The following is a 26,778-nucleotide window of genomic DNA, read 5'->3' on the forward strand; positions in this document are numbered from 1 at the left end:
CAGTGAAGTGAGTAAAAGCAACAAGCATTGAAAAGAGCTCTGGCTGATGCTCAGTGCCAAATATGGACCAACCCTTGTGCAATTCGAGGGCCTGTAACTCAGAAAAGATTAATAGCATATAGCATGAACTTACAACTTTCCAGGAACTCATTAAATATATATTAAAGCATTAAGCTCAAGCCTAGCAAACAAGCTGCAGCTCTGACTCAAAGAAAGCGTTTGCGCCCGCTGAGAAGTCGTCATTTTCAGTGAGCGTGCTGGACTGTACGTACTGTAGGCGGTCGAATGGTGCGGGTCGCTCTGCGGGGGCGCTTCAGGGGCGTACAGGAACCTCTCGTTGCACATGTTGCCTTCACAGCAGCAGAAGAAAACATCGGGACTCTCCTTCCTCTCCACACACTCGTTACTGCAGAGGACACAGAGGTGGAAATCAGAAACACTCAATCCTCTCCGTGCACTGCAAAAGGACACGGGAGCTATTTTGAACATGCACTCACTCCAGGAGACGTTACGCAAAAAAAAAAGAAAAAAAAGAAAACACACAGAACAAACAAACACTGCTTTCCATTCCCTCGCTGCTGCAACAGAGCACATGAAACAAAACATTTATAAAATAACTCCTACACATGCGAACAGACGCACACATGGACGCCGACAATCGCGCTCGTTCTCTCTTCTCACACTCACGCAGCCATCAGATAAAAGCCAAAGGAAGTGGCAGCCGCCCTCGATTTGCTCTGGACTCTCCAGGGAGGCGAGGCGGCGCCGTCTAAGCAGAGGTACCCCGAACTGTGCGGGCTACACATCCGACAACAACTTTATCGTTCGGGAATCAAAAAGGAAAACAGAACTGGCTCAAACCGGTATCCGAGGCCAGGGTGATGCTTTACTCTGGGACAAACTATAATAATCTCTTATTATCATCATCATCTGTTTACTGTCCTGGATGTGGACGCATATCTCATGCTGTGGTTCAGGCTCCCTCGCGCATGGTAATTAAAATGCAGCCATTTGGATGTGGAATCTCACAGAGGGACACAAATTATGCTCAAGGTGATTTTAAATGTATTTAGAGTTGAGGCTGCTGCTTTTGTCCTGATTCAGAGGCAGTGCAGAAATTAATGGGCAGCTTCTCAGCAACAACCCCTGCCACGATTAAAAGCTCGCCCTCTTAGAGCGCACGCATGTCTGGTTAAAGTTTGATATTTCCCGTATTCTGTTACTTACTGATGGGAATTTAACTACTATTTTATACCATGCAACCTTCTAGTGACAGCACAAAGTTCCCTTAAAATCATCAGCTGAGATTTCTTATGTGTTTTTTTTAAGGTTAAAGGGAGTCTGCTGGATCCGAAAACCCAAATGTAAATACACAGAAATGAGATTTAGTGATCAACTTTTTTTAGTATAACTACTAAACTACAGTTTATTTACTTTAACTGGACTTCATGAGCTATTCTGCTTGCTATTTATAAGGCCACTTTATTGTATTTACTCAGTGTTTCTTATACAGTGTCCTGTATTTTATTTACATTTTAGACAGGCGAGGGAAGGTTATTAGTAAACCACTGCACTGTTTGAACAAAGTAAATCTTAAAGTGGGACTATTCTGCTAACATCCATATTTTTATTCATGGACCCTATTAGAGTAGCTATGCATGATTCACAGTTCAAAATAATCCTAATTTACCCTACAAGCCCATCAATGATTCTTGCTGTGTGCTAATACTGTGACTATAGCAGGTCATTTAGTCCACAGTACCTACTAAGACACACTCTGCTTTCCCAGTAATATGTTATGCATGTGGCAATCAAAGAAAAACTATAATAAAAATAAACAAACAAAAATATTTTTTTTGTTTCCTTTTTGCACTGGAAACCTAGAGGACTGTTACTTCAGCCAGACTGTTATCTGAAACCAAAATGGGAAGTTAGATGGTTGTTTTTTTTCCCCTCAATATTAAACCAAAGTCATGTGACCTACTTCAATTTTATCATAGAAAACAACCCCCAAATTTTGCTTTTTTTTCCTCTTTAATTTCTCATGTTAGACAGATATTAGGCAGGCAAGCAGGAAGCAGGAGTTAAGAGCAATCGATATCAAAATAATAACCAAAATAATAAGGAAACAAAGGAGGGAGGCAGGTGGATACATAAGTGTCATAGATTAGGTTGATTCAGTGGGTAGGCAGGTGTGATGGTTGAAAAGATAGATAGGTAGCAATGTAAGAAGGTGGGTGGGTAGGTAAGTGGGTGGATAGACAGGTATAGTGGTAATTACATGGGGTGGTTAGTTGATAAGTAGGAAGCCAGGGTGGCAGTGGGCAGGTAACTACTGGAATAATTGGTTGGTATGCAGAGTGGGTTGGTGTTGGTGCTTACCTGTCGTAGCAGTTGACATCATCCAACCAGCATCCCTGCTTGACAATCTCCACGGTCCCGGAGACATTTTTCCATGTGGCGAAACAGTGCCGCCTCTTGTCTTTCTCGCCGTAGCAGGGTTCGATGCCGCTGCGGTTAGTCCGCTCCTTCTCCCAGCTGGAGTTGTAGTAGGCGCACTCCTGCGTCTCTGAGCGTCCCAGGATGGCACCTGGAGAAGGACAAAGAGGTTATTCTTTAATTTCTTTCCTTTTAATTTGAAGGAGAGCATTGTTGACTCTTGCAGGGGAAGATAAATTACTCTATCAAACATGTTGTCAGGTGACGTCTCAAACACTCACGAAAGAAGCTTTCGAATGAGGAAATTTACAACCGCTGTGGCTGCGAGGTGTAAGAGTTGCTCTCCTTCCTTGTCACCGACAAAGAAGATAATTTAGCTGTGTATCAATAACTGGTGGAAGGACATTTCTTTACAGCCTCCACATATAAAATGAAGTGAAGTCATAAAACATTTCTCAATAATAAAAATTCACTTCTCTGGTACTTTTCTATGTGGACTCCCAGAATGCCTCAGAATCAATACACCAATGAAAAATAAAAGCTTTAAAAAATAAAAATAAAAAAGGCAGTTACTGGAGGAACAAAACAAAACAAAAAAGTTCCTGTCCACAAACAAAAGCAGAGCAGGGACGATCGACTTCTCTCCCCGCCAAAATAAAAGGGACTCCGATTTCCTGCGGATGAAGCCTGCAGGCAGCAAACTGATATCCAGGGAAATAACTGCATGACAGCTTGTCAGTTTAGCATTGCTGCCGCTGCCTCTCATCACCTGTCAGAGACTTAGTCCAGTTTAGACTGCTGACAAGTCTGAGGATAGTCAGCCGCTGTTTGCCTGCTTCCTGGCGCTGCAAGCTAAACAGCCCAGACATACAGGAAACAGAGATTACTTCCCACATTATTTGGTTTGTGCTCCTACAAAGTGAAATAAAGAAATTTTGACTCTTAGTCCTCTAAATGTGTCCATTCAGTTTTTAAGCCATGAAATGAAACTGAAAGAGTTTCTGAGCTCCTTTATGCTAAATTTCCTTTTTGTTTTACGCATTTCTGTTGAATTCTACCTTCCACACCCAGCTTGCTGCCATTTGTTGTAGAGATGTAGCAAAAAAACAAAAATCTTTGCTAGAGTTACCCAACAGCCACTGATTGCAAATATATTTGCAGAGGTGTATATGCCTTATATGCTCCATTTCCCTGTATCTTTGCATATGTGCTTGCACCCATTTCGTATTTTCCTAGCAAAATATAAAGAAATTAGGGGTGTCAAGGCCTCCACACTGCTGCTTTGTACTACAGTACTTGACGCTGATTGTACAAAGCCAGGTTTCCATGGCACAACATTCGCAAGTCTATTAATCAGGTTGTATGTGTGTGCTTATACACCACTCTGCATTTAATCATTAGTCATTATTAAGCTTTAGCTCTCTTCCACAGTGTGTCTTTGTCCTGTCCCCCTCCTCACCCCCAGCCAGTGGTGGCAGATAGCTGCCCCTCCCCGAGCCTGGTTTTGCTGATGGTTTCTTCCTGTTAAAAAGGAGTTTTTCCATTCGCACTGTTGCCAGGTGCTTGTTCAAAGGGGGTCATCTGATTGTTGGGGTTTTCTCTGTGTTATTGGAGGGTCTCCACCTTAAAATGTAAAGCACCTTGAGGCAATCACTGTTGCCTCAACCAATTGGTAATCTCACAAGCTTTTATATATAGGATTCATATTGATTTAAATCTTTTTCAGACCACAATACAACAAACAAATACAATTTCACAAACATGGGAATGGTGTGCGTCTGTCAAAAAGCTCTCAGCTACCTCAGTCTGTTGATATAAGTCAATTAAAGCTATTAAAATGAGGCACTGGGATCCAACTCTGGAGTCAACATTCAGCAGATATACAAATGATACATGGCTTCTTTTTTTTGTTGCTGCTAAATGTGCAATTAGTGAGATTTGTGGGTTTTTGGATGAAGAGTGAGAAAAGCCACTAAAGCAGAGGCTGTTAGCTGGACATTTTTTAACAAACAGGATTTGTTATTTATCTCTTTATACCTGTTTAATTCACTCTTAATTGTCTGTTTTTTGTTTTTGTTAAATTGTTCCACCCTTGTAGGATTTGCGCTCTTGACCTAATTGCCTTTTGTTTATTGCTGCTTTTAATGTCTCAAAAGCGCACTGTAATTTAAGGGAGAAAAAAAGCACAGGACAAATAGAAAATAATGCTCCAATTTATGGGATCATTATCCGCTCTCCTCTGCCAGTGAAACCACGTCGCAGAGGAGAAGAGTCCTGACCGTGTCTGCAGCCACAGTAGCTTTCAGAAATTAGAGCTTAGCTTGCGTAATGGAGGTTAACTTTAGAAATATCATGTATTTTTCAATAAAATGGCTGCTTAAGTAAAGCCAGTTAATGCCAGCCGGGGCCCCCAGAAGCGCCGCAGGTCTCTTTTCAACGACATTAACAGCTGCAGATGGAAGTGAGAGGAGAATGGCTACTTTACTGGCAGGCGAGGTCACGCTGCCTCTTAGCAGCACCGACAGCATTTTCTCTCTCTCTTTCGTCAAATCCATTTCCCATGAAGCCCCAAACTATTTCACAGCAACAGGTGCAACTGTGAAGTGCTGCCTGCGTGATTGAGAGGAAATGGCTCAAGTAAAGAGGGAGCGAGAGGAGAAAAATAGTTGGGGCTGCTGAATGAGCAAAGCCGAAATAATTGGTTCTCAAAAAAAACTAAACGAGTGTATTTTTCTATATGGTAGCTAATGTTACCGGCAACTTTTACGGCGAGCCATTTTAATGCATGTCCATGAGTTGCATAGGAGTACAATTCAATTTTTTGGGGAAGGCTTTCCGCAAAGACAAGGTTTAAGAGGGTGTTTATGGGAATCTCTGACCGTTCCTTTGTGAGGTCAGACACTGTTGGGTGAGAAGTCCTGGCTCACAGTCTCCACTCTAATTCATCTCAAAGGTGTTCTATCAGGTTGAGGTCAGGACTCTGTGCAGGCCAGTCAAGTTCTTCAACACCAAACTCCCTCATCCATGTCTTTATGGACCTTGCTTTGTGCACTGGTGTGCAGTCATGTTGGAGCAGGAAGGGGCCATCCTCAAACTGTTCCCATAAAGTTGGGAGCATGAAATTGTCTATAATTTCTTGGTATGCTGAAGCATTAGTGCATGAGTTGCTCTCACTGAAACTAAGAGGCTGAGCCCAACTGCTGAAAAACAACCCCACACCCCAATTCCCCCTCCAACAAACTTTACACTTGGGACAAAGCAGTCAATATCGTTTAGTACCGTTCCCCTGGCAACCTCCAAACCTGAACCCGTCCACTGGATTGGCGGATGGAGAAGTGTGATTCATCACTCTAGAGAATGTGTCTCCACTGCTCTACAGTCCAGTGGCAGCATGCTTTACACCACTTCATCCAATGCATTGCATTGTGCTTGGTGATGTAAGGCTGCAGCTGCTCGGCCATGGAAACACATTCCATGAAACTCTCTACACACCGGTTCTAAGCTAATCTGAAGGCCGCATGAATTTGGAGGTCTACAGTGATCGACTCTGCACAGAGAACATCTGCTGACCCCGCTCTGTGATTTTACATGGCCTACCACTTTGTGGCTGAGTTGCTTTGTTATACCACTAATAGTGGCCTGTGGAACATTTAGTAATGAGGAAATTTCATGACCGGACTTTTTTCACATGTGGCATCCTATCATGGTACCACTCTGCAATTCATTGAGCTTCTGGGAGCTTCTGATGTGGATGGATAAGTGAATACTTTTGGCAATACAGTGTAAGTTGGTGTTGGATTATATAAAGCATTTCTCCAGCTGCCCAGTCCAACAATAAATGACTTTAAGATACATCAATACGTTTCCATGAGTTAGAGGATGTTAGTTTGATGTTGTGTTACATAAGGCATTTATTCTGTAGAGTGGGCTATTGTTTCCATTTATGGCCCCCACTCCACTCACAAGTTCCTCTGCAGCACAATATCCAACAAACTTTTCAAAATACAGTTATCTGGTGCTTCTCTGCTCTGAGCACTTGGATTGCTTTCTTACTACAAGCCTCGTTCATCCATTCACACACTCATTTATTCAAGAACCTATATTTTAACCTAACATTCACACACTCACACTTTGACAGATGCATCCGAGGCAACTCGAGGGTCAGTATCTTGGCTTGGGACAGTGCATGTGAACTCAACTTTGTTGTCCAGTGCCGTTCTTCCGGCACAAGACAGTTAGTATAACGAAGAACTATATCCATTTTTATTTTGCCTATGGTTGCCTGTCCAGCGCTATTCATTTAGTGTTGGGTTCAGTTTCAAATTAGGCTTTTAAAACTCTTCTAATCATTCCATAGGGAAAGGAAAACAGCCATCGACTCCTGTGTTCTTAATAGTAAAATTACTGCTTTTGTTAATGGAGTCCAGAGAGCAATAAAATGGCTTCAGCTCCCTGTGGAAAAGTAAAACTGAGAAAATGACCTAAAAACAGCACATACCTGAACTCAGGGCGATTTCTTAAAATTGTTTTTAAAAAAAGCCTTTTACTTCCAACTATGAACCACAGGCGTTTCTGAACAAAACGACTTCAAAGAAACCAAACTATCCCAGCTTACCCAAAGAAACAGTCGTAATTGTAAATGTGTCTTTAATCAATCAATCAATCAATCAATCAATCAAAGCTTTATTCGCCACATGCAGGTTGCCCTGCAGTGAAATGGGACCCCCCCGACCTTACACATAAAACACAGACATTACATGGGGATACAGGTCGGAGATTGGTAGCATTAGAGAAAAACATTGAAATGTACATTACAATGGGAAAGTACAAGAGGAAAAAAAGAGACCCCTACTCATGCTGTGCTTCCATGGTAGGACAGCATGAGAACAGGAAACAAAAAAACTCCTCTGCACAAAAAGCACATGAATGTCCACAGCACAACATTATGAAGGACATGACAAGCCACGGGGATGGGTGGGGGGTGAGGAGTTATCCGAAGCGAACACAGCAGCCGCCCTGCACAGCGCTATCATTCCAGCGCGGCACATAGGCCCGCCGTGTTCCCCCGCAGGAAACAAGCATCGAAGGAGTTTTAGGAGTAAAATTGCTGTTTTTGTCAATGGAGTCTGGTGGCTGCTTCCAACGGCAATTAACACAAACATCAGAATTTAGTTTCCTGTGAACTGCTGCAGCTCTTTTACTTTATCCTGACCTCAGTTTATTCTCAAAGGTTGCTTTGACATAAAACTGAACATCTAGCCTACTTCAGAGAAAATGCCAAGATGTACACTGCGTACTGCCTTTCAGCCTTAAAAAATCCTCCAAAAAACAAGCACAGGAAAAATAAGCATGCACTATGCAAATGTACAATGATGCAAAAGGAAAAAAATACAGTGGAATAAAGTCACAGATATGTGACTGTACAGGGGGAAAAAAGGAATTTGCCCTAACGTGCACTTAAGCAGATATAACGCCACGGGGAAGATTACCTCATCTGACGTGTGGTGTATGTGGTCTTCATTTTCCCTCCCAACCCTCCTACTCCTCCCACAAATAAACACATTTAAAACTTTTTAGGTTTCTGTGTGTATTTTACTTCTTTTAATGATAATAAGAAAAACCTACTTGACTGCAGCGATCGTGCCAAATTAAGGTAAACAAGAGTGGTAAATGTGGATGCTTGAGCTGGCCAAATTAACAACTTTTTTTTCCCCCTGAAAACACAAACTCCTGCCAAGACACCCTTCAGCAAAACATTCACATCTGCAGTGGGGATTATACGTGACAAAGTTGTTGAAAAGCCTGGTTTTCCTGTCACAGCCACTACACATTTGCATAAAACACAGCAAAAGAAAAACTCCCTTCAGACATCCCATCATGCCTTTAGGTTGTTGTTTGGTTGCAGTTGGGTTCCAAGCCACATCTGGAGGTTGAGGGGAAAAGAAAAAAAAAAAAAAGAGGAAAGGAAATTTGTTTTCTTTGACCGGCAAAGACTGATGAACCAAAAACCAACCAACCAAAAAAAAAAATAAAGGTGGGAAGACCAAATTTTCCAACCGCAGATTCCCTGAAGGCAGTGACAGATAAGGAAGGAGAGTTGATGCTTTCCCTGAAAGATCCTATCCTCGAATAACCTACGATGTTACGCATGCATCTAAATACAAGTGGCAAAATCCCTGGTGGTGTTTTGCTACATTTATCCACTCCAATCAGCCCTTTAGCAGTTTAAGTGTTCACTGTATGGCGCCTGCTTTCTATTATTTCTCTGCTTCCTGGATGGGGATGAATGCACCGCTCCCCTCACTGGCCTCTCGTGGGAGCTGAAGGCGCTAATGATGGAGAGGTACGCCGAGGTAAAGCGGAAGGTTAGCTCATTAGCCACTTCTGGTGCGACTGCATTAGCTGTGCTAGCGCTGATCCCCCGTGGACGTCACGTCGCGGAACTTGGAAAATGCAGATTTTATCAAGCATGGGATGGCTTCCAGTGAATGCAGGCAGCCTGATAAGCAACTTCATTACAAGGAAGTCTTAATAAAACACGCGTTCAGCGCAGAGCAAACATTACTGCATACTTGTGCACTCCGGTTGGATAAATAAAGCCCAGAAGAGAGTAAAAAAAAATATGGCTCACAAGTTTGAGATAAGGTTGATTTGTGAGACTAAACACCAATCTACCCGCTATCATGCCGTTTATGGCAAAGAGAAGCTTAAACAACTCATGTTTTGACTTTTTCTTATTCAAAAATGGCTAAAACTATAATGATGTTGCTCCAGCTGTGAGACCAGCTGGTTTTTGACCAAATCTGTAGTGCTTTCCATCCATTCCTTACACTGTCAATCTGAATATTGAACCTTAAGGGCATAGAGTGCATAATAAGGGTGTAACATCTGCTACGCTACGCTCGACTCGGTATCTAAAGCCAAAGTGTCAGCAGTCTATTTGTGTTGATGTGCCGGAACAAAAACTGTAGAGCTTAAGCTCTATGAAGAGGGCTTTGACAGTCCACCAGTTGTTTTCCATCAGCTACAGCATGTTAGCGGGGTTAGCCTTTCAGGGTTTTTACTATCATAGCAAGCACTCAAACATGTTCATCCAGACCGTTCAAGTGGATAAACACAAAAACTAAGGTCAAAGTGGTCATACTCGCTATGGAAGCTCCTAGGCTTGGGATCAGCACTAGGATGTCCAGTTTCAAACTGGGGCACTTTCATCTATAAGGTGGCCACTGGGAACACCATGCACCAAGTGGTTCTTAAACCAGTGGGGGTAACACTGGAACTGTACTAACAATGCACTGGTAGAAAAACTGCAATATTGTGCGTCTTCAAGTGACACAACAAGGGCGGATCCAGAGTTCAACTTCTCTCATTTTTGAGGTGAGCTACTTAAGTGGATATCAATGAGATCCAAGGATACTACTGAATGATAGGGATGGTCAATATGTTAGGGTCTTCGCGTAACCCAAGCAACCGAGCTCTGAATGTCCTCTACTGAAGTCATGTCATTTTAAATAGCCTTATATGTGGACAGGGCTTTATTGAAAGTTTACTGGCAGCATCTGAGTGCTTTAATTATGATCAATATTACACTTTGTTCATATATTTTAAAGCAATATTTTTAATTTTGTTATTTATTTTTTAAAAAGAGACACTGAAGATTTGTTATATGTAGTCTTTTCCCTTCATAGTATGAATCTTTTCCAAGTTTCCAAGGCTCCAAGGACAATGGGGTGAAATTCGCCACCGTGAAGCCTGAACCACAAAATGATTGCCAGAATTTTTTTAAATTTTTTTTAAAATTTTGAGGTTTTAGTTAACCTTTGACAAATTAAAAAAAACAATAAATTAAATATCAATTTGCATATATGAGTTTTCATTTGTAACATTTTTGCTATATCAGGTATTTTTGCGCAACTTATTGCTGACAGTTTTTCTTAAACAAAAGCAAATAAAAGGGTTAGGGTTTTAAAAGAAATCTCAGTGACGATGTAGAGGTGTTAAAAACTCATGTATTGAACCTGGGGTGCTGCACCTACCTACATCAGCACCTCACCTCATGATTTCTTACAGTGTTTTTTTTTCTTTTTTCTTTTGTTTCCAGCCAGATGATGAGCCTGGTGTCCATGCAGGTAAAAAAAAACAAAAACAAAAACAAACGAAAACAAAACATGCAGACCTTTCAGATGGTACAGCTTATTTTGAGCAGCCACCTATCCCACATGGTGACTTTTTTTAGTTTAACCAAAAATGTACTTTTGGTTTTCTTGAGTGAATGATCAGATCACACGTCCATGGTGCCAATGGGTGCTTCTGTTTTTCCACATCACCAACATTAAACTGGTGCAGAGAGAACTAAAACTATGATACTGCTGCTCAAACTTCCAAGTTTAAAGTTCATTTGTGTGTCTATGAAGTTACGAGGGCTCAAAAATGCTCAAATTTAACAGGGACCAAATTTCAACTCAACTGTATGTACTTCAAAGGCCTGTAACCCAGAAAATATTCTTAGTATAGAGGCAAAATCTGCATGACTTCATTAAATATACTACAGTAATTAGTCTAAAAAAACAAAAAAAAGGAACTCATCTGATTCTGAGGGGTCATGGCGGATCTGATTTAAATGAATTATTTCTTAAGATGTTAGCTCCCATGAAACACGTCAACAGCTTCATTCAGGTATTCCACTGTGCCTCAAAGAGCTGCGAGCCATGTGAACTGCAAATACAGCGCCGAGTTGTAAATACAGCCGTTAAGAGCTCAAATCAATCACTCCTCTGAAATGAGGTGACAGTACAGGCCGGCTGCCTATAGCGCCGTGTGCCAAAGGTGGCCAAGAGAGCTGCCGGGCAGCATGGCGGATGTGAAGGATATAAAGCAGAGAAATCAATCTTCTGACTAAGTCGCAGCTCAGAGTTCACTAAAGCGGATAATGTCACCGAGCGATTGTGCAAGAACATACAATAATAGGGCTTCCACCCACAAACACACATGCTGGCAATAAAGAGATGCCATCCTCAAAGATATCTCACGTGTGGAAATGTCAAACACGAGCGGCACGGGCTCGCTTTGTTTACCCGTGATGAGGTCGGTCGGCCTACAGACGCTCTTAATGCAAGGCTGCTTTCTTTGCGATGACGCTGGTAACGTATATTTAATTCATTACGAGGTAAATGAAAGTGTCAGGGTGTCGAGATAAATGAACCAAAACACAGGAAACAAAAAGAGTAAAAACAAAGTAATGAACGGAGGAGGGAAAATTAAGCAGCTAAAAGCAGCGGTGTGCTATTTAGCCTTAATCAACACGCCTGGCTAATTGATAGTAATGGCTGTCAGGGAGGCTATGCTGGAAGGTAAGCTCACGACGGGGTAAACAGGAAAAGAAAAGCATCCATTTACGCTTCATATGGAGTCCATGCATCAGCTCATCCTTGGAACACTTATTGTGATGTTTAATTGGTCGTCACCGTCAAAAATAACAAGACAAAAAAACCCTACTTTCTTCCTACTTTCACACTCTCCTCTCTTTTTGTGAGCACAAGTGACCACAGTGGATTTTACTCGGGTGCTTCCATCCATACAAGAGATTTATCAAGGTTAACCGTGACCTACTTTAGCAGCGGACATTTCAGTAAAATGTCTAAACACCTCGACCTACTTCTCAATTCACTGGGGGTTATTCTCCTCACCTCTCGCTATAGCTGCCTGCTAGTGGTTATTCCAAAATTTTATCCCATCCCCACAGCAATTAAGCTCCCTGTTATTAAAGAACTATAAAACTGGCGAGAAATAAACTGAGGGTGCAAATATTCCTGCAAAGAACCCTGCAAACAGAGAGAGCGTAATAAGACGATGGAAAAGATGCCAAACTTGGCAGAGACCCCGCGACTTGAGGAGATTACTGATTATCTGTAGTCCGCATTGAGAATTCAATCTTTTTTTGTCAGGAGGCCAAGAGGTCATTTTAGGCGCACACAAATGAGAGACATTGAGTTTGAGAGTTGCAGCAGGAAAATGCAGAAGGCAATGAGAAAACGTACAACCACGTGTAAGTAAATCATATTTTTAAGAAAAGACTACACAGGTGGCTGTTAAACATGGTAAAATGGACCAGTTTTAATGACTCAGTTAATCTAGTTCTGAATTAAAATGAATCCACTAAAATGCATTTTTGTGCCTGAAGCAACGCAAATGTGAGAAATTGAGATACCGTCATGTACGGCTGAGCAGTAATTACACTCTAATTTGATCTTATTTTACAAGCATAACTCACTGTTTCTTTACTTCAAAAAGTCACTGGTCATTGATCCACTGGCAATCTCCTCTTAGTAGAGAAAAATGTATGTTCCTCAAGTGGTTGGTGAGTGGTTGCTGGAGGTTGCAGGGAGTGCTAAGGTCCTAGTGACCAAAGCAACAGCAAGAAGATTTTGGGTGTGCCACTGTTTATGTCACTGGTTGCCTATTATGTGAATGAAAGGTCCCAACAACTCTCCAGTATATCACCTTTGCAACCAATTCCACATAGCGACAGTTGTACTTCCCACAAGCACTGGCCAAACAGTTGGAAAATAAAAAAGAAATTTCCTCAGAACAAGCAGTTTGTTGCTGACCAGTCTCTAGGCCTGTATGACCTGGGCTTTACTGTTTAGTTAGGCTTCAGTCAAGACCCATCTACAGGGTTTAGTTCCTAATCAGACAACCTTATGGGCCCCACGCAACTTTATTTAATTGTTTGACAGAACCTACAGATGCACTGGGATAAACTTTATGAGAACTGTAACTTTTCTGCCAGAGAGATTACAGATGTCGTCTGGCCTGGGAACAGCTTGGGATGTCCCCAAGAAGAACTAGAAAGTGTGGCTAGGGAAAAGCCAGCTGCCACTGGGAGGGAGGGAGGGATAGATGGATATTTCCTTCTTTTGGTGTAGTGGTTAACACATTAACGTGACAAGCAAAAGGTAGGTGGTTCGAGTCCCGCTACCTCCAAACCCTGGTAAAAAGGGAGCAGCTGAAAGTAGCTTTTTATTCATTTGCTTTTTAAATGGACTATAAAGTTTTGGACGTTAAAAAGAAAAGTCTCAAAAGGTCAACTAATGTATTATGTTTCTAAAGCTAAAGAATCAGAATTATTTTCACTTTAAGCCAAAATAGTTAAATCAGTAATAATCAAGCAATCACTCTGGTTTCAGCACAACGAAGACTACTTTGAAAAACTGTCCTCCAAGTTAAACGAACACAACTGAACAGTCTGCATTTTCCAGGAATTCGGTCCTGCGAGTTTCTGATTTATCAACAATCAACTATTTTTGCTGGATGCCGACTTGTTGTTTAGCAGCAAAAGTTGAGCCAGACTCCACATTTTTGCTGGATGACTGATTTTTTTTTCTTTTTCAGTTAAATCAATGAGAAGGCTGCATTCTTTGAAATGATCTGCTGTTGTTGCTCGGAACATAACCTCTGGAGCATTAACTTTTTACAGGAACAGTTGTGAAACATGTTAAAAAGGTTTTAACCTTGTATTTCCTCTCCTTTTACTGCACTTTGTTACTCAAATGGCTCCCCAGATGTCCAGAGAGGGATACATGGGATCCCGAGAACTGCCACATGTCTCTTTATTAGCAAAGCGAGATGGTTCTGGTGCGATCGGTCGCCAGGCCAGGGAGGTGCATGCTGGGTGGGAAATGACCACCAACCACCTGCCAAATGTTAGAGAAATTTCGACTGAGCCACTCTGGCAGGAAGCCAGCCAACGCCCGGAGGTTTTTTGTTCTCTCTGCTGGCTGGTGAAACCCGTGAAGTGTTTGATTAATTTAAAGTCCTTGAGCTTGCGTGGCAGGAAGCCTTTTTGTCCCTCTGAGTTTGAAGAGCAACACTTACAGTTTAAAGAAAAAAGGCAAGGGAAAAACAACAACAAAAACAACATCTGCCAAACGGGCCACATTTCAGCCTCACAGTTTGGAAAACATGCCACTGCTTCATATAAATAAATGTACATTTGGCTCCTTGCCGCTGCCAGTTGTGTTAACACCACAATGATTCAACCTATATCGTGGCGGAGGAAGCTTTGCAGTCTGTTTCACTCTCCTATCAACACCACCACGTTTCTGGTTTCACTGACACGTAATCTCGGGGTCGTGGAGGGCAGAAATATGGCATGAGCTCTAAGTAATAATAATAATAATAATAATAATAATAGTAATAATAACAAACAAAGAAACCCGGGACCTGAGCTTGTCATCAGTGGACAATAACAGCGTTTAAATGTGACATTTCAGACTCGAGAACAGCCCATCTGAGCGTTTTCTGCCTGACGACTGTTGTTGAGGAATACAGGAACTAATATCCAATTTCCTGTCTGCGAGGCCCCGGTCACAGGGGCAGGCTGTGCTGCACTCTTGCTCTGCAGCCTCATAATGAAGTGGCATTTTGGCGGGCCGGGCCTGCGCTCAGCACTGCGTGCACTGAAGTAGGTAAACAACTCATTCATCAAGGCTTTTTTTGTGTGCCTGCCAGCAGCGGGGATTGTTCGTTATGATGGAATTTGTTCTAAGGATCAACTTATCATCTGCGTCCGGGGCCCAGATGAAATAGATTGGAGGTGATGTATGGGCGTTTGGGGCGCTGGTTTGTGTGGGAATCAGTCCGACCCGCAATTTAAAAAAAAGAAAGAAAAAAGAAACAGCATGAGCGATGGGCTTTGAATAAAGACGTTTGGGCTGAGGCCACAGGTCAAAACGCCGTCTGCAGAGCCAGCCTCTCGGCTTCCCGGCAATGCTCTTTTTTTTGCTCCTGATGCAACCTGACACTCCTCTCCCTCCTGAGATAACTGACTCAAGACACGACTAAATGCAGCTTTTGCATGTCGGAGAAAAACTTCTAATCGTAGCGGTGTTGAACATTTGACCGCGAAAAGCCATGCACGTGGAGCAGAGGCAGTTCCAAAGTTGTGCAGCAGAGCAGTGAGCACAACGAGCGCCAGTCCAGTTTAGACATGCACACAGAGAAATAAACAGAATTGACATGACTTCGGGGTCGCGTTGGGTTCAGGCAGAAAAGGTTTTATAAGCCGTCAGGTCTTGTTTCGAGCTGCAGCTCTTCCTCTGAAGGTACTCAAATAGGTATCTGTTATGACTACTTTAATAGAGGAAAAACAAAAAAGTCCACATGGAAAATAAGTGAGTGTAAAGCTATGATACTGAGATGATTTGCTGTCAGATTGTGGCACATGGAGAGGGTGTAAAACTGATTCAGTTGCAGTTGTTAAACAGCTTGAATGTGTTTTTAAAAGTGTGTACCAGCCCTGAAAGAACCCTCTGTACTAATGAAGTTATGATGGCTCAAAAATGCAAACACACAAAATTTCTACTCACCAGCCCCATGTACTTCCAGGACCTCTAGTCATTATTTGAAGGTAAAATTTTGCATGATTTCATTAAATATACTAAGGTTATTGTTTAAAAAAAATCCAGGTGACTCTAGTGGGAACTTTTCAGTCTATTTGACCTACTGTTACAACGCCATATCTTGATTTTTGGAACGTGGCCCACTCGATGGACGAGACTGGACTTGAAGGCATGAGTGTACCATCGTGTCGGTGTTGGTGGCAACATTTAGGTGACGTAATCAGTCCAGGAGCTCAGATTAAAGAGAGAGAGATACTGCAACAGCCTTAAAAAACATCACAACTCACTGAGAAAAAATTAAAACTCATTGCATTTTTTTGCTAATTTCAACTCATTTTCAAGTGCCAAGGTCACTGTAGTTAATTAAAACTAAAATATTAATCAAAAAGAGTAAAAGTAACACTGAAACTAATAAAAACTAAACTGAATTTTTTAAAAAAAAAGTCAAAATGAAATAAAAATAAAAACTTTGCTAACTCAGTTAAGCACCACTATAAGTGGCTATGGAGGACAGATCAACAATAACAAGCTCAGTTTCAGACAGTTTTTTTTTCTACCCTCGGATCTCTGAGGTCAGAGAGGGGGACGATGAAGCCCCGCCTGCTTGCCTTTCAAACCTTTTCACGACGAGCAGCCAATAAGAGGAAAGACTGCTTTTAAGGGGTTGCAGGAGCTACCCTCAAGAGTTGCACAGAGATAAAGAAGGATAATTTTTGAACTTTGAATCATGCAAAGCTACTGTAGCAGTTAAAAGTGAAAATATCGAGTCTGAGTTTGACAGAGTCTCAGTTAGTTTGTTGTGCTTTCTTCCTTTTTTCTGCCTGAACAATTTCTATTATATCATCATTATATCGTTTCAAAAATGTAACTAAAACTACTTAAAATTACAGTAATGGTAATGCAAAGTCCCTAATAATCATAAACAGCCCACTGCAGAGTAGTCGCATGTGGTAAAGACTTGAATTATTTGCACATCTTCATAATCCTCGTAGGCTCAGCTGTACTTAGCAAGTAGTTAATGGCTCTTTTGATATGATAGTAAAGGTTGCTGAACCCTGGTCTTGGGGTCGAAATAGAGCCATCAAAAATCCTGCATGTCTGAGACCTTATCTGCTGAGCAACATAAAAAAAAAACCAAACAAGTACCTGAACAAACTAAACGTAGTGCTACTTCTCCATATCCACCATCCCATCTTTCTCCCTGACTCCAAAAACGTGGGCACTGCCAGTTAGAAATGCATCCCACCGCCTGCCTCCGGGGCAGCTCCTGGTCGGCTCGGATAAAGATTTTTTCCACCATTTATAGCCGCTCCACTATCACAGGCATTAGGCAGCAGGGGCGGCATGGGAGACCATCGTCCCACGGTGAGGTTACCACCTCACTGTATGGATATTATGCACAATTTCAGAGCCATGGCAGCACATTGTTTTATTTATTTATTTATTTTAAAAACCACTGTACAAAGTGTGATGGAGCTACTGCTAACGGAGCTGCTTCATCAGATTTTCTGTGCCGATTTTTTAACCTCAAATAGGTGACAATCGCAGAAATGACAGGAAAGATGACGAGCTTTGTTCTTTGCATGTGAAATTATGTAAAATTAGAGAAGCTGGGAGGGAAAGTTATATAATTGCATTCATTTAATTTCCAGCAGCAGCAGCAGCAGCGGTTGAATAAATAGGGAGGTGAATGTCTGGTCTGTGCATAAAAACGCTCTTTTACTTATTTATTTGTCTTACAGTAGACAGTAATTTTACAGAGATCTCGCTGGAGACCTGTGTTAATGCTCAATCAGATGGTGTCGTGACACGGCAGGGGTGGTTGGGTTGGCTCGGGCGAGCCGGTCACAAAGACCGCACTCTTTCCACGGTTGGGGGGGAGGAGGAGGTGGAGGGGGCATTAAAAACCACCGCACTCAGCAACTGAATCCAATCCCTTTAATCCTCGCTGGTATGCCCGAGCCCGGCAGTCTCCGCCTCAATTAGCGCTGATGGAGTCCGCAGTCGGACAGGTCAGGGGAGCACCTGGGTCTCCTTAGCCTTGAGTGGTGGCAGGCTGTAGGAGCGAATACCAGCGCGGCAGCCCCAGTGTCTCTTGTGCGGTCGGCCTCTGCGTGCCGTACATTCTTTACAGGACGAGCAATTTAAAAGCGCCTTGTTATCTCTCCGCAGAAGGATCTGCCAAAGCCCCCACCTCACCCCACCCGCCTGCTGCCCCCCTCCGATCCACCACCCTCTCTGTGCTTGAAATGTTTGGATTTATTTGAAGGGTATGTTAAGTGCCACTTGGTCTTAAAGCTGAACTGCTTATTGAGTTTGCAGTGATGCTGCAATATCGGCAAGCCTGTAAACACGGGTGTTTCAATTCATTTCTATAAAACAAGCAATCAATGAGCGAAGAATAGAGGAGGGGGGAGAGGCAGGAGGCACATATTATATAGATATAGATATATCTATATCTATCTCTCTATATCTATATCTATATATATATATACACACACACACACACACACACACACACACATATATATGAATGAGGAGATTGGCTCTTTGCAAGGCCAATTCTCTCAGAGAAATTTCCCCATCATCCTCTCCCGTGAAGATCCTGAAAGGTAAAGCCTGTAGGCAAAACATACGAGCCAACCTTTTATTTGTGAGCATTACTGAGTGCGCACAACAAAACACAGTGAGCTGCGCTCCATCTTTGCCAGACTCGTAGTATTTTTTTTTAAAGTTGCAGGGTAAAAATAAAACAACTGTATTTAGAAATTAAAATTAAAAAACTTTTAAGAGTCAAAACGACACCTTATGTGGGCCCAAACTGGCCCTTTGCAAGCTCATCAGTTTAGTCTGATGACTATCAGAGCATGTTTGCATGCTTTAATGTCAGCATGGCTGCAGATGCCACCAGTGTAAGACCTCTGAAGAGCTGTGAGGCATCATCCCAGCTGTTAACAGGAAGCTTCAGCCACATGTGGGTTCAAACTTCCTCTCTAAATGTTTTTTTAGAGAGGAAAATTGAAAGTTAGTTTAGGGCTGGGCCATATCATACCGTTCACGATAATACCGGTGTAATTTTGGGCAACAATAAGAAAATGAAATATCGCGATAGAATATGGGTAAAACGCGCATGCGCAGTGCCTATGTTTACATACGCACATGGCGGCGACGCAGAATGAGAAGAGCGAAAGGGGATCGTTAAATGAAACGGATGAACCAGAATTGGTTTGTAAAAATGCTGCAACTTCAGTGGTGTGGAACTGGTTTGGCTTTCGTCTGTCAGATACACAACAAAGCACTATTTTTGGTAGAGCATGCTAGCGGGCCGTCGTTATTACCGTGTTGTTTGGAAAATACGGCACACTTAAAATCAATCCTTTGATTTTTCTGAAAATCGACAGTGCACCTTATAATCCCGTACGCCTTATGTATGAATTCTGGTTGTGTTGACTGACCTCGAAACGATTTTATGTGGTACACGGCGCTCGAAAATCTGTCAAATGTTTTAGTACGACTTTGCTAGTACGCCTATTTGTTAAACTGTCAGCAAGGAATTTGCACTGTTAAATTTTTATATAACTTTAATGCAAATAAAAACAGCTGCTTGTTTAAGTGAAAATACATTGATGGGTTTTTTTGCACTAATAAAGTTGTGGAGTTGTAAAGTATTTTGTCTAGTGTCAATTATATCGTCAGTTATATCATTATCGCAAATTTTCAAATGTATATCGTGATAAATATTTTTGGTCATATCACCCTGCTCTAAGTTAGTCTTTGTATCACAATTTCATGCACGTACAGTTGTTGGATAACATAACAAAACAACCAACCAACCAAACAAACAAACAAAAAATAAGTACACAGATAAGAACAGCTGTACCATGAATTTGGCTTGTTGTGTTTACAGATGGCTGCAGTCCTTAAGTTCATGGATTCATTCACCACCACTCTCTCCCCAATTTGTCTATACTCTGTGCTGTACTTTCTAAGAAAGGTGAAAGGGCAAAAAGGCCCAGAATGCATCATAGAAAAACCCAAAGATGTAGCATTAGCATACTGGCTTTGAACCTTTTGTGCAGACACTGCTACATGGAAAAGAGCTGGTCACACCCTGTAATAAATAACATTAAAGTCACTGATACAGCCCAGCTCTGAACGGTTAAATACCTAAAACTGTGCTGCCAAGACTAAGAAGACTCAGTCGAAAACAAAGTACTGGCTAAACTGGCCTCTGTGTAACATACAGAGCAGGGAGTCTCCAAGTATGGGCCGCGAATGTACTGCAAAGGTCACTTTCTTTTTTTAAATTTAAATAAATAAGGCTCACAGCAAGAAGGTTGTGGGGTTGAATCCGTCAGCTTGCTGAGGTCTTTCTATGCATCTGCTCCAGCTACCCCAGCTTCCTCCCACAGTCCAAGAACATGGATGTTAGGTTAATTAGTGATTGTGGCGGGGCGTGGCCTGCGGTGCCGTGCAGGGAAGGCGGACGCACCTGCACGGCATCTGCAATCACGCCCCGCCGACTTAAATATTGTACTGGGTCCTGTGGTTGGAGTTGTTGTGGTAATGTTTAGCGGGCAGCGGGAGAGCTGCAGCTCTGTGTATATTGTGAACAGCAACCGTGTGTGTCAATAAAAGGATGCAAAGCATGTTGATGTCACATGCACCACTATGTGATGTGAACGTTTGTCTGGTTGTCTAACCTTGTGATAGCTGGAATAAGCTCCAGCCCAACTGTGACCCGGTGCTCATTTAAACTTTTATACATCTTAATCTAATAGAATATGATACATTTTTGTAGTCTGAAACAAATCAAATAGATTATGCTATTAAAAAGATCTTTTTTTTTTCCACCCAGGTTTTTTTTATTTGGTTTTTGCCCTGAAAACATTTGCATTTAAAAAAAACCCAAAAAACCTCAACATAAAAAAAGTCACGGGATTTGAAAAGGACTTCTTTAGTATTATTTCTTATCCTCAACTTGTCTTCTATCTTGTCATTAGTAGAAAAAAGCTTACAGCAGAAGCTTTGAGAGAATCCTTTTCAGTAAGTAAACTCATCAGAAGGTCAAAATGACTCAATGTAGACACACCGAAGATGCTTCTGTGCTCGTATGATGATTGCAGTTGTGATTAAAAGGCTCTCACATTTCAAACTGGGCTGTGGCGGCTTGGGTAAGGCTCGTATAAAGGCCGTGCAGGGGAACTAGACACGGTTAGCCCACGCTGGATCACAGGCGGTGGCTGGTGCTGCTAGTGCATATAACTACCGCACCGCCTTGCTCTAAGTCACCTCACGTGGCCCTCCAAGACATGTCTGCCACCTAGCTATGTTCACTGTTTGCACTCACCAGCTTCGCATTTGTAGAAGACAGACCAATAAACATTTGGAGTCACTGACCCCCCTGCTTCCCCACGCACCCACCGACCCCTTGCCACTGACCAACGACCTCCCTGACTCGCCGCTATTTCAAGGAAACTAATGACACAGCGGTCACGAGGCAGCGTGGCCAAAATAAAACCCCCCAACACTGGTGTATTTTCTGATTGAGATTATATTACAGGTGCAGTAAGCGATGCAGAGAATAGCTATAATGTATCTGCAGGGGTTTATGGTTTTGTTTACAATACCAATCATGATGAGTCAGTGATAAGCAGAGCCCTGCTGAGGAAAGAAAAAAAAAAGCTTTTCTGTCAGGGGGAGGGGGAAAAGCGAGAGTTTCAAGACTGAACAAATCCCTCTTCAATCGGCTACAAGAGCTGAAAGGCCTTGTAGTCGAGGTGGGGAAAAAAAGCAGCAGTATTTAGCAACCACTCTTGAACTCTCTCCCCCTGCTTCTCCTCACTCCTTACCCTTCATTTCTGTTGTGTCACAGGTGTAGATTTCAGCATGGGGGACACATCCTCTCCTCAATATTTAGAGAGCGATCATCTGTCCTCTCTTTCTCTCTCTCCCCCTCTCGTGCAGGTCGTCTTCTACTCCCAAAATATGACTTTAAAACACAATTTCACAATTTCACACAACTGGCTGTGGCTACAATGTAGCTTGCCATCACCAGTGTGTGAATGTGTGCGTGAATGGGTGAATGACTGGATATGTAAAGCGCTTTGGGGTCCTTAGGGACCATAAAGGCGCTATATAAATACAGGCCATTTACCATTACAGGCCATTTACAACTGATGAACATAATAGTCCCTGCCGCACACGCTTTCAGTCAACGTCTCCTCGGGCACTTTGACGACTGCGGAGGAGCCCACGTGGAGGAAAAATTAAGACAGAGAGAGAGGCGTGGAGTCTGACATTAGGACACTTTGAGCATTCAAAGGGATAGTCCAGTTTAATGCATGTGATTAACAACTAACACATTCATTTCAAAGGCATCTGAAGCTGGTTATCACAGCAAATACCACGCAATAGCCTGTGTGGTATTTAGCACACACAGAAAAACACAAGTTGACCAGGAGGTCTGAACTATGGATGTAGAGTCTAATGGACAAGATTAAACGCTGGCCGTGTGTGTGTGTGTGTGTGTGTGTGTGTGTGTGTGTGTGTGTGTGTGTGTGTGTGTGTTAACAGGCAACCTTAAACCCTTAACCACACCCTTTGATAACGAACACGTGACACTTTGCTCCATGTTTGCAGAGTGTGGCAGTACAGAGAGTGGTTGCGCGACACTTCAGTCGAGTGGCTATAGTGCCAACATACCACTGCCCGTTTTCTGCAGAGCGTCGCCGTCGCTTGTCTCGTTTTAAAAGCTTGCTCGTCCACATCAAGTCATTGTACGAAAGAGGAGAGAGCAAGAAAGGCGAGCCGCTGCAGTCTGTTGTCGCATGGCGTAATAGCGTCTCAGAAACAACAGTTACATGGAGCTGTATGCAAAAGAAAACCTCAGAGGTTCAGAAATGAAACCACAGTCAAGTGTGAAATACTGCAGTTACTCTAGTGGCCACTCGAGGCTCCAAAGGTGAGTCAATCCATAGTCTCCTATGTGGAAATGGCCAACTGTACAGCAGAAATAGACACATTTATAGCCTCCTCTATGGGCAGTTTCCCCACCTTTATGCCTCTACCGTAGTTTAGGGGTGTGGCTCCTTTGATTGACAGCTGGAGCTGCTCGGCAGCAGCCCTGCTAATCTGAGTAATTGAACTGCACCTCTTCACTGTGTCTGTGCTGCTGGAGGCTTTGGGAGTATTTTCATGGAAATACCTGATTAGAATTATGACTGTCTGTGCTGTACAGACCATCCTAGAAGCTTTTACTTCCGCCTGAGTGAAATTTGAGTGTTTTATTAGCGCTCATTAGAGAAAAACAAAAAAAAAGAAAGAAAAGAAAATCCCAGGGGTGCACCCAATCTTAAATCTTCACTCTAATCAAAATACAAAAGAAAGTGACACAGACTGTAGGCTAGAAATTGCTAATGCTAGTGTGTCAAGTATCAAGGCCAACATATGACCTGCCTGCCACTTGGACACTACAATACAAGAGCAGTAAATTTAGATCAGAGTAATAAGTAATATCACAAACTAACCACCTGTTATTATTAGTTTAATTTACTTTTTATATAAATCATCATCCAATCACGCACATCAGTGCCAGAAACCTCTCTCAAACACATCTGAGGTATAAAAATCCAGGAAAATCAAGATGTGTAAGAATGAATTCTTTAAGACGTGACGTGTGCTGCTTTCACAAACAGTCCCCTAAAACCAGACACAAATAACGGAAGACCGTTAGACCCAATTAAAACAAAAACGACTGTTACTAGGTCGACTTAGACGTCATGTTCCTGCTTCTGCTGCTCCGCGCATCCTAAATGGCTTTTGAGTTTTACAAGATGCAAAGTGACAGCAACAATAAAGGCAGGATGACAAGCTCGCATTATCACGACTGAGCGGCGTTCAACCAGGGCCAACCGAGTCCCCGGGTCACCGTTACCCTTTGGTGGTTTTGTGGTGATAAGAAGTTAGAGCGACCTTCACGACAGTGAGGAATCTTGGCAAGAGGCGGCCGAAGAGGTGGTGGAGGAGGAAGAGGAGGAAAGAGGGTGTGTTAAGTGTAAAGCAGGCGAGGACCCTTGAGAGAGCCTGAAACAAGAGCATGATGAATGTACAGCTCGCAGTTTTTAATCAAGGATCAAAGCCGGGCCTCTCCGTCTGAGCAGCCAGCCTGTCTAGACTGAAACTCTCCCAAGCACATAAAGCAACATCTGCAGGATGCATTAATTACAGTAAAAGACTGTTCTGGACCGATCTCTGGGGTACCGGCACATCAAGTGGTCTAGACTGAGACGCTATTTAAGGATAGCTGGATTCAGAGACTCTCATATCATGAAATATCCACACTAAAGGTGATGCGGCAATCCTGAACTTCCATCTGCCTTGTTTTAATTCGAGTCGATTTAATTTGCTGGCTTCCCATTATACGGGTCACTCAGTCTGGATTTGCATTATAAGCTTTTAGCTCTCATCCTCCGTGACTGTAAATAAGATGTGGCAAACATAAGGAATGGGGGCCAGTACCGGCCCCCAGTGTTTTAAGTCATTAATTACTGTAACTTGACTGCAATAGGATTTTTAGCACCAATAAATTGTTGTCATAAAAATCAGATATGTTGGAAAATACTTTTATTCTTGCAGGTACATGAAAACACAAATAGATTTTACGGAGTTTAAAAAATAGTCTTTTTAATTGTCACAGCAAATTGTGGATTAGTCATCTCCACTCTGCCTGGATCAGCAGGTTATTATGAACAGCAACGTCAACACTCAACTCAGGATTGAAGGGTGTTTCTCCTATATCTTCTTTACTTTTAAAATTTTCATTCAATGACCATAACATAAGAATTGCCAATACCGATTTATCCAGAAATAGCTAATATCGAGAGATACATTTAATCACATTTAGGAAAATATAGAGGTGCTAGGTCCTGTTCATATGAAATATAGCCTATTTCCAGGTGGTTACTATGCAATATAAAAACATCATAATCTCTTGTATAATTCAACTGTTTTGGACATAAATGAGACATTATTTGTCAAGAAGTTAAGGTGTAAGAAAAGTGCTATATTTACCTAAATGATAAAAGCATTTTATCCCGTTGCTAGCTGGTTGCTAGGCAACCTGATGACATCCAAATATCTGATATAGATAAGATCTTTCAGCGACTTAACATGTACCTGCATGATCGACTCCTGATTGTGTAGAACAAGCTTTATTTCATGCATTATAGTAAGGTTCTTGTATATTAAGCTAGCAGCATACGAAGTAATCAAATTGACTTTTTTGTGGCCAAATAAAGGTCTAACCTACAGGCCCAAAGGTCTATTGGGGAAATATGTTATGCTGAGCATTGTATAAACAAGATTTTTGAATCATAAAGACTTTATAGTTTAGTTACAAAAACTCTCATGAGCAGCATTTCTGTTTTTTCACTGCAAGCTATGAATTATAATGTTCAAGTAAGGGTGGAAGCTTAAACAAAACGCTCCACTACATTTACTTCAAGCTTAAATAAATGTGCAAAAACTACAACAGATCACTGAAAATGCAGCTGTTTTTAAAGAAACCTCAGACCGTTCTTCAACGGTTTTCCGAAAAGATTCCTCTACAAATTATAACTGTTGTCTGGCAAATTTTGTGGTGAGTGAGAGAAATCAGCAATCACAGTCTCAGCATATTTAAAATAAATACATAATTAAATAAATAAATAAACAGTGGTGCTGGATCACTTTTAACAAAGTACTTCTTTCCTCTTAAAAGATTGTGGGGTTTAGGGTATTATGCTTTCAATGGATTGGCCCATTTGACCTCAAACTGGGCTGCATTTTTGTCGCTGACAGCATGAAAGCCTGCAGCAGTTGTTGAACATGCGACCTTTCAGTTACCCGGCGGCCTCTTCTCCCCACCTGTCTCCTACGATACGTCAGGTAGAGTATAAAATGGTGGATATTTGCAAGAAATGATACGGAGATTGTCTCAGTCTCTTTCTACAAACACTAGAAGAACTGTTTTCAGTATAAAGTATTTACTACTCCAGAGTGAGAACGGTACATTAGAGGAAATCATTTGCATACTACTTTAAACACCTCGACTGCAAGGCTCTGTGTGGCAATACCCAGTCCGACAACAGTGGGAGCAGGTTGGAACAAATCCCTGCAGCAGGAGAAAGAAAATCCCCTCGATAGTAATCATGCTGTTTTGATGATATTTAATTGGAGTCAAAGTTTAGACAGTCATTCATGTGGTGAGTAGGTTTTAGGGAGGCTTTTGAAATCTCTTAAATGTCCTTGTAAGATTTCAAACTAGTTATTTTTCTTGTGGCGTTTGCTGCTCACAAATATAATCAAGTTCGATGTTGATTTAAGTTCATTGGAGTTCAATGACCGTGCAGACTTTGCCAACATGTAAATAAGCAGACAACAAGTGAACTTTGCAAAGATATTCTGCACTGTTTTTTTCTTTCACTTGTTATTTACTTTATTTAACGTCGGCCTCATGAAAACTAACAGCGATAACTTTCACTGATCGGAGTTTAAGAGAAATCATAAAGTGGACGCATTATGTTTTTCCTTATTCCACAACCAAAGCTTGATTTTAGGAAATATTTTAACCTTATTGAACAAGTCTGTTTTATCATGTTTTATTTATTCTTAAAGATAATCAACATAATTTAAGCCAACTTGTTAAAGGTTGGGTTTTAATTTCAGTTTTGCCAACATAAAAGAATTTCCCAACTTTGACCATAAATAAAGAATTTATCTTAGCTCAGTGAACAATAGTGAATAATTTCCAGGGTTAACAGGCAGGAAATCCTGGTTGATGTCTCACCGGGAGCTCTGCTTTTTGCCCCCCCTTTCGCTTCCATCGACTAGTTAGGATAAAACATGCTCTTTCACAATAGTGACCCTACTCATTGAGAAATGACCACTCCTTGACTGA

At 41.9% G+C, this 26,778-nt stretch overlaps 1 protein-coding gene across 2 annotated transcripts in view; it reads right to left on the reverse strand.

The window, feature by feature from the left end:
• The window catches only part of acvr2ab (activin A receptor type 2Ab), an 84,113-nt gene that overhangs the window by 48,256 nt on the left and 9,079 nt on the right, over nucleotides 1–26,778 (reverse strand). For both annotated transcript variants that reach the window (XM_025903147.1, XM_005452325.4), the window contains exons 2-3: nucleotides 2,383–2,590; nucleotides 273–406 (exon numbers count right to left, since the gene is read on the reverse strand). In XM_025903147.1, the coding sequence (XP_025758932.1) occupies nucleotides 273–406; nucleotides 2,383–2,590 (342 nt within the window). The remainder of the gene's footprint in view (nucleotides 1–272; nucleotides 407–2,382; nucleotides 2,591–26,778) is intronic.

Source organism: Oreochromis niloticus, linkage group LG23 (assembly GCF_001858045.2).
Source record: "Oreochromis niloticus isolate F11D_XX linkage group LG23, O_niloticus_UMD_NMBU, whole genome shotgun sequence".
NCBI lineage: Eukaryota > Metazoa > Chordata > Actinopteri > Cichliformes > Cichlidae > Oreochromis > Oreochromis niloticus.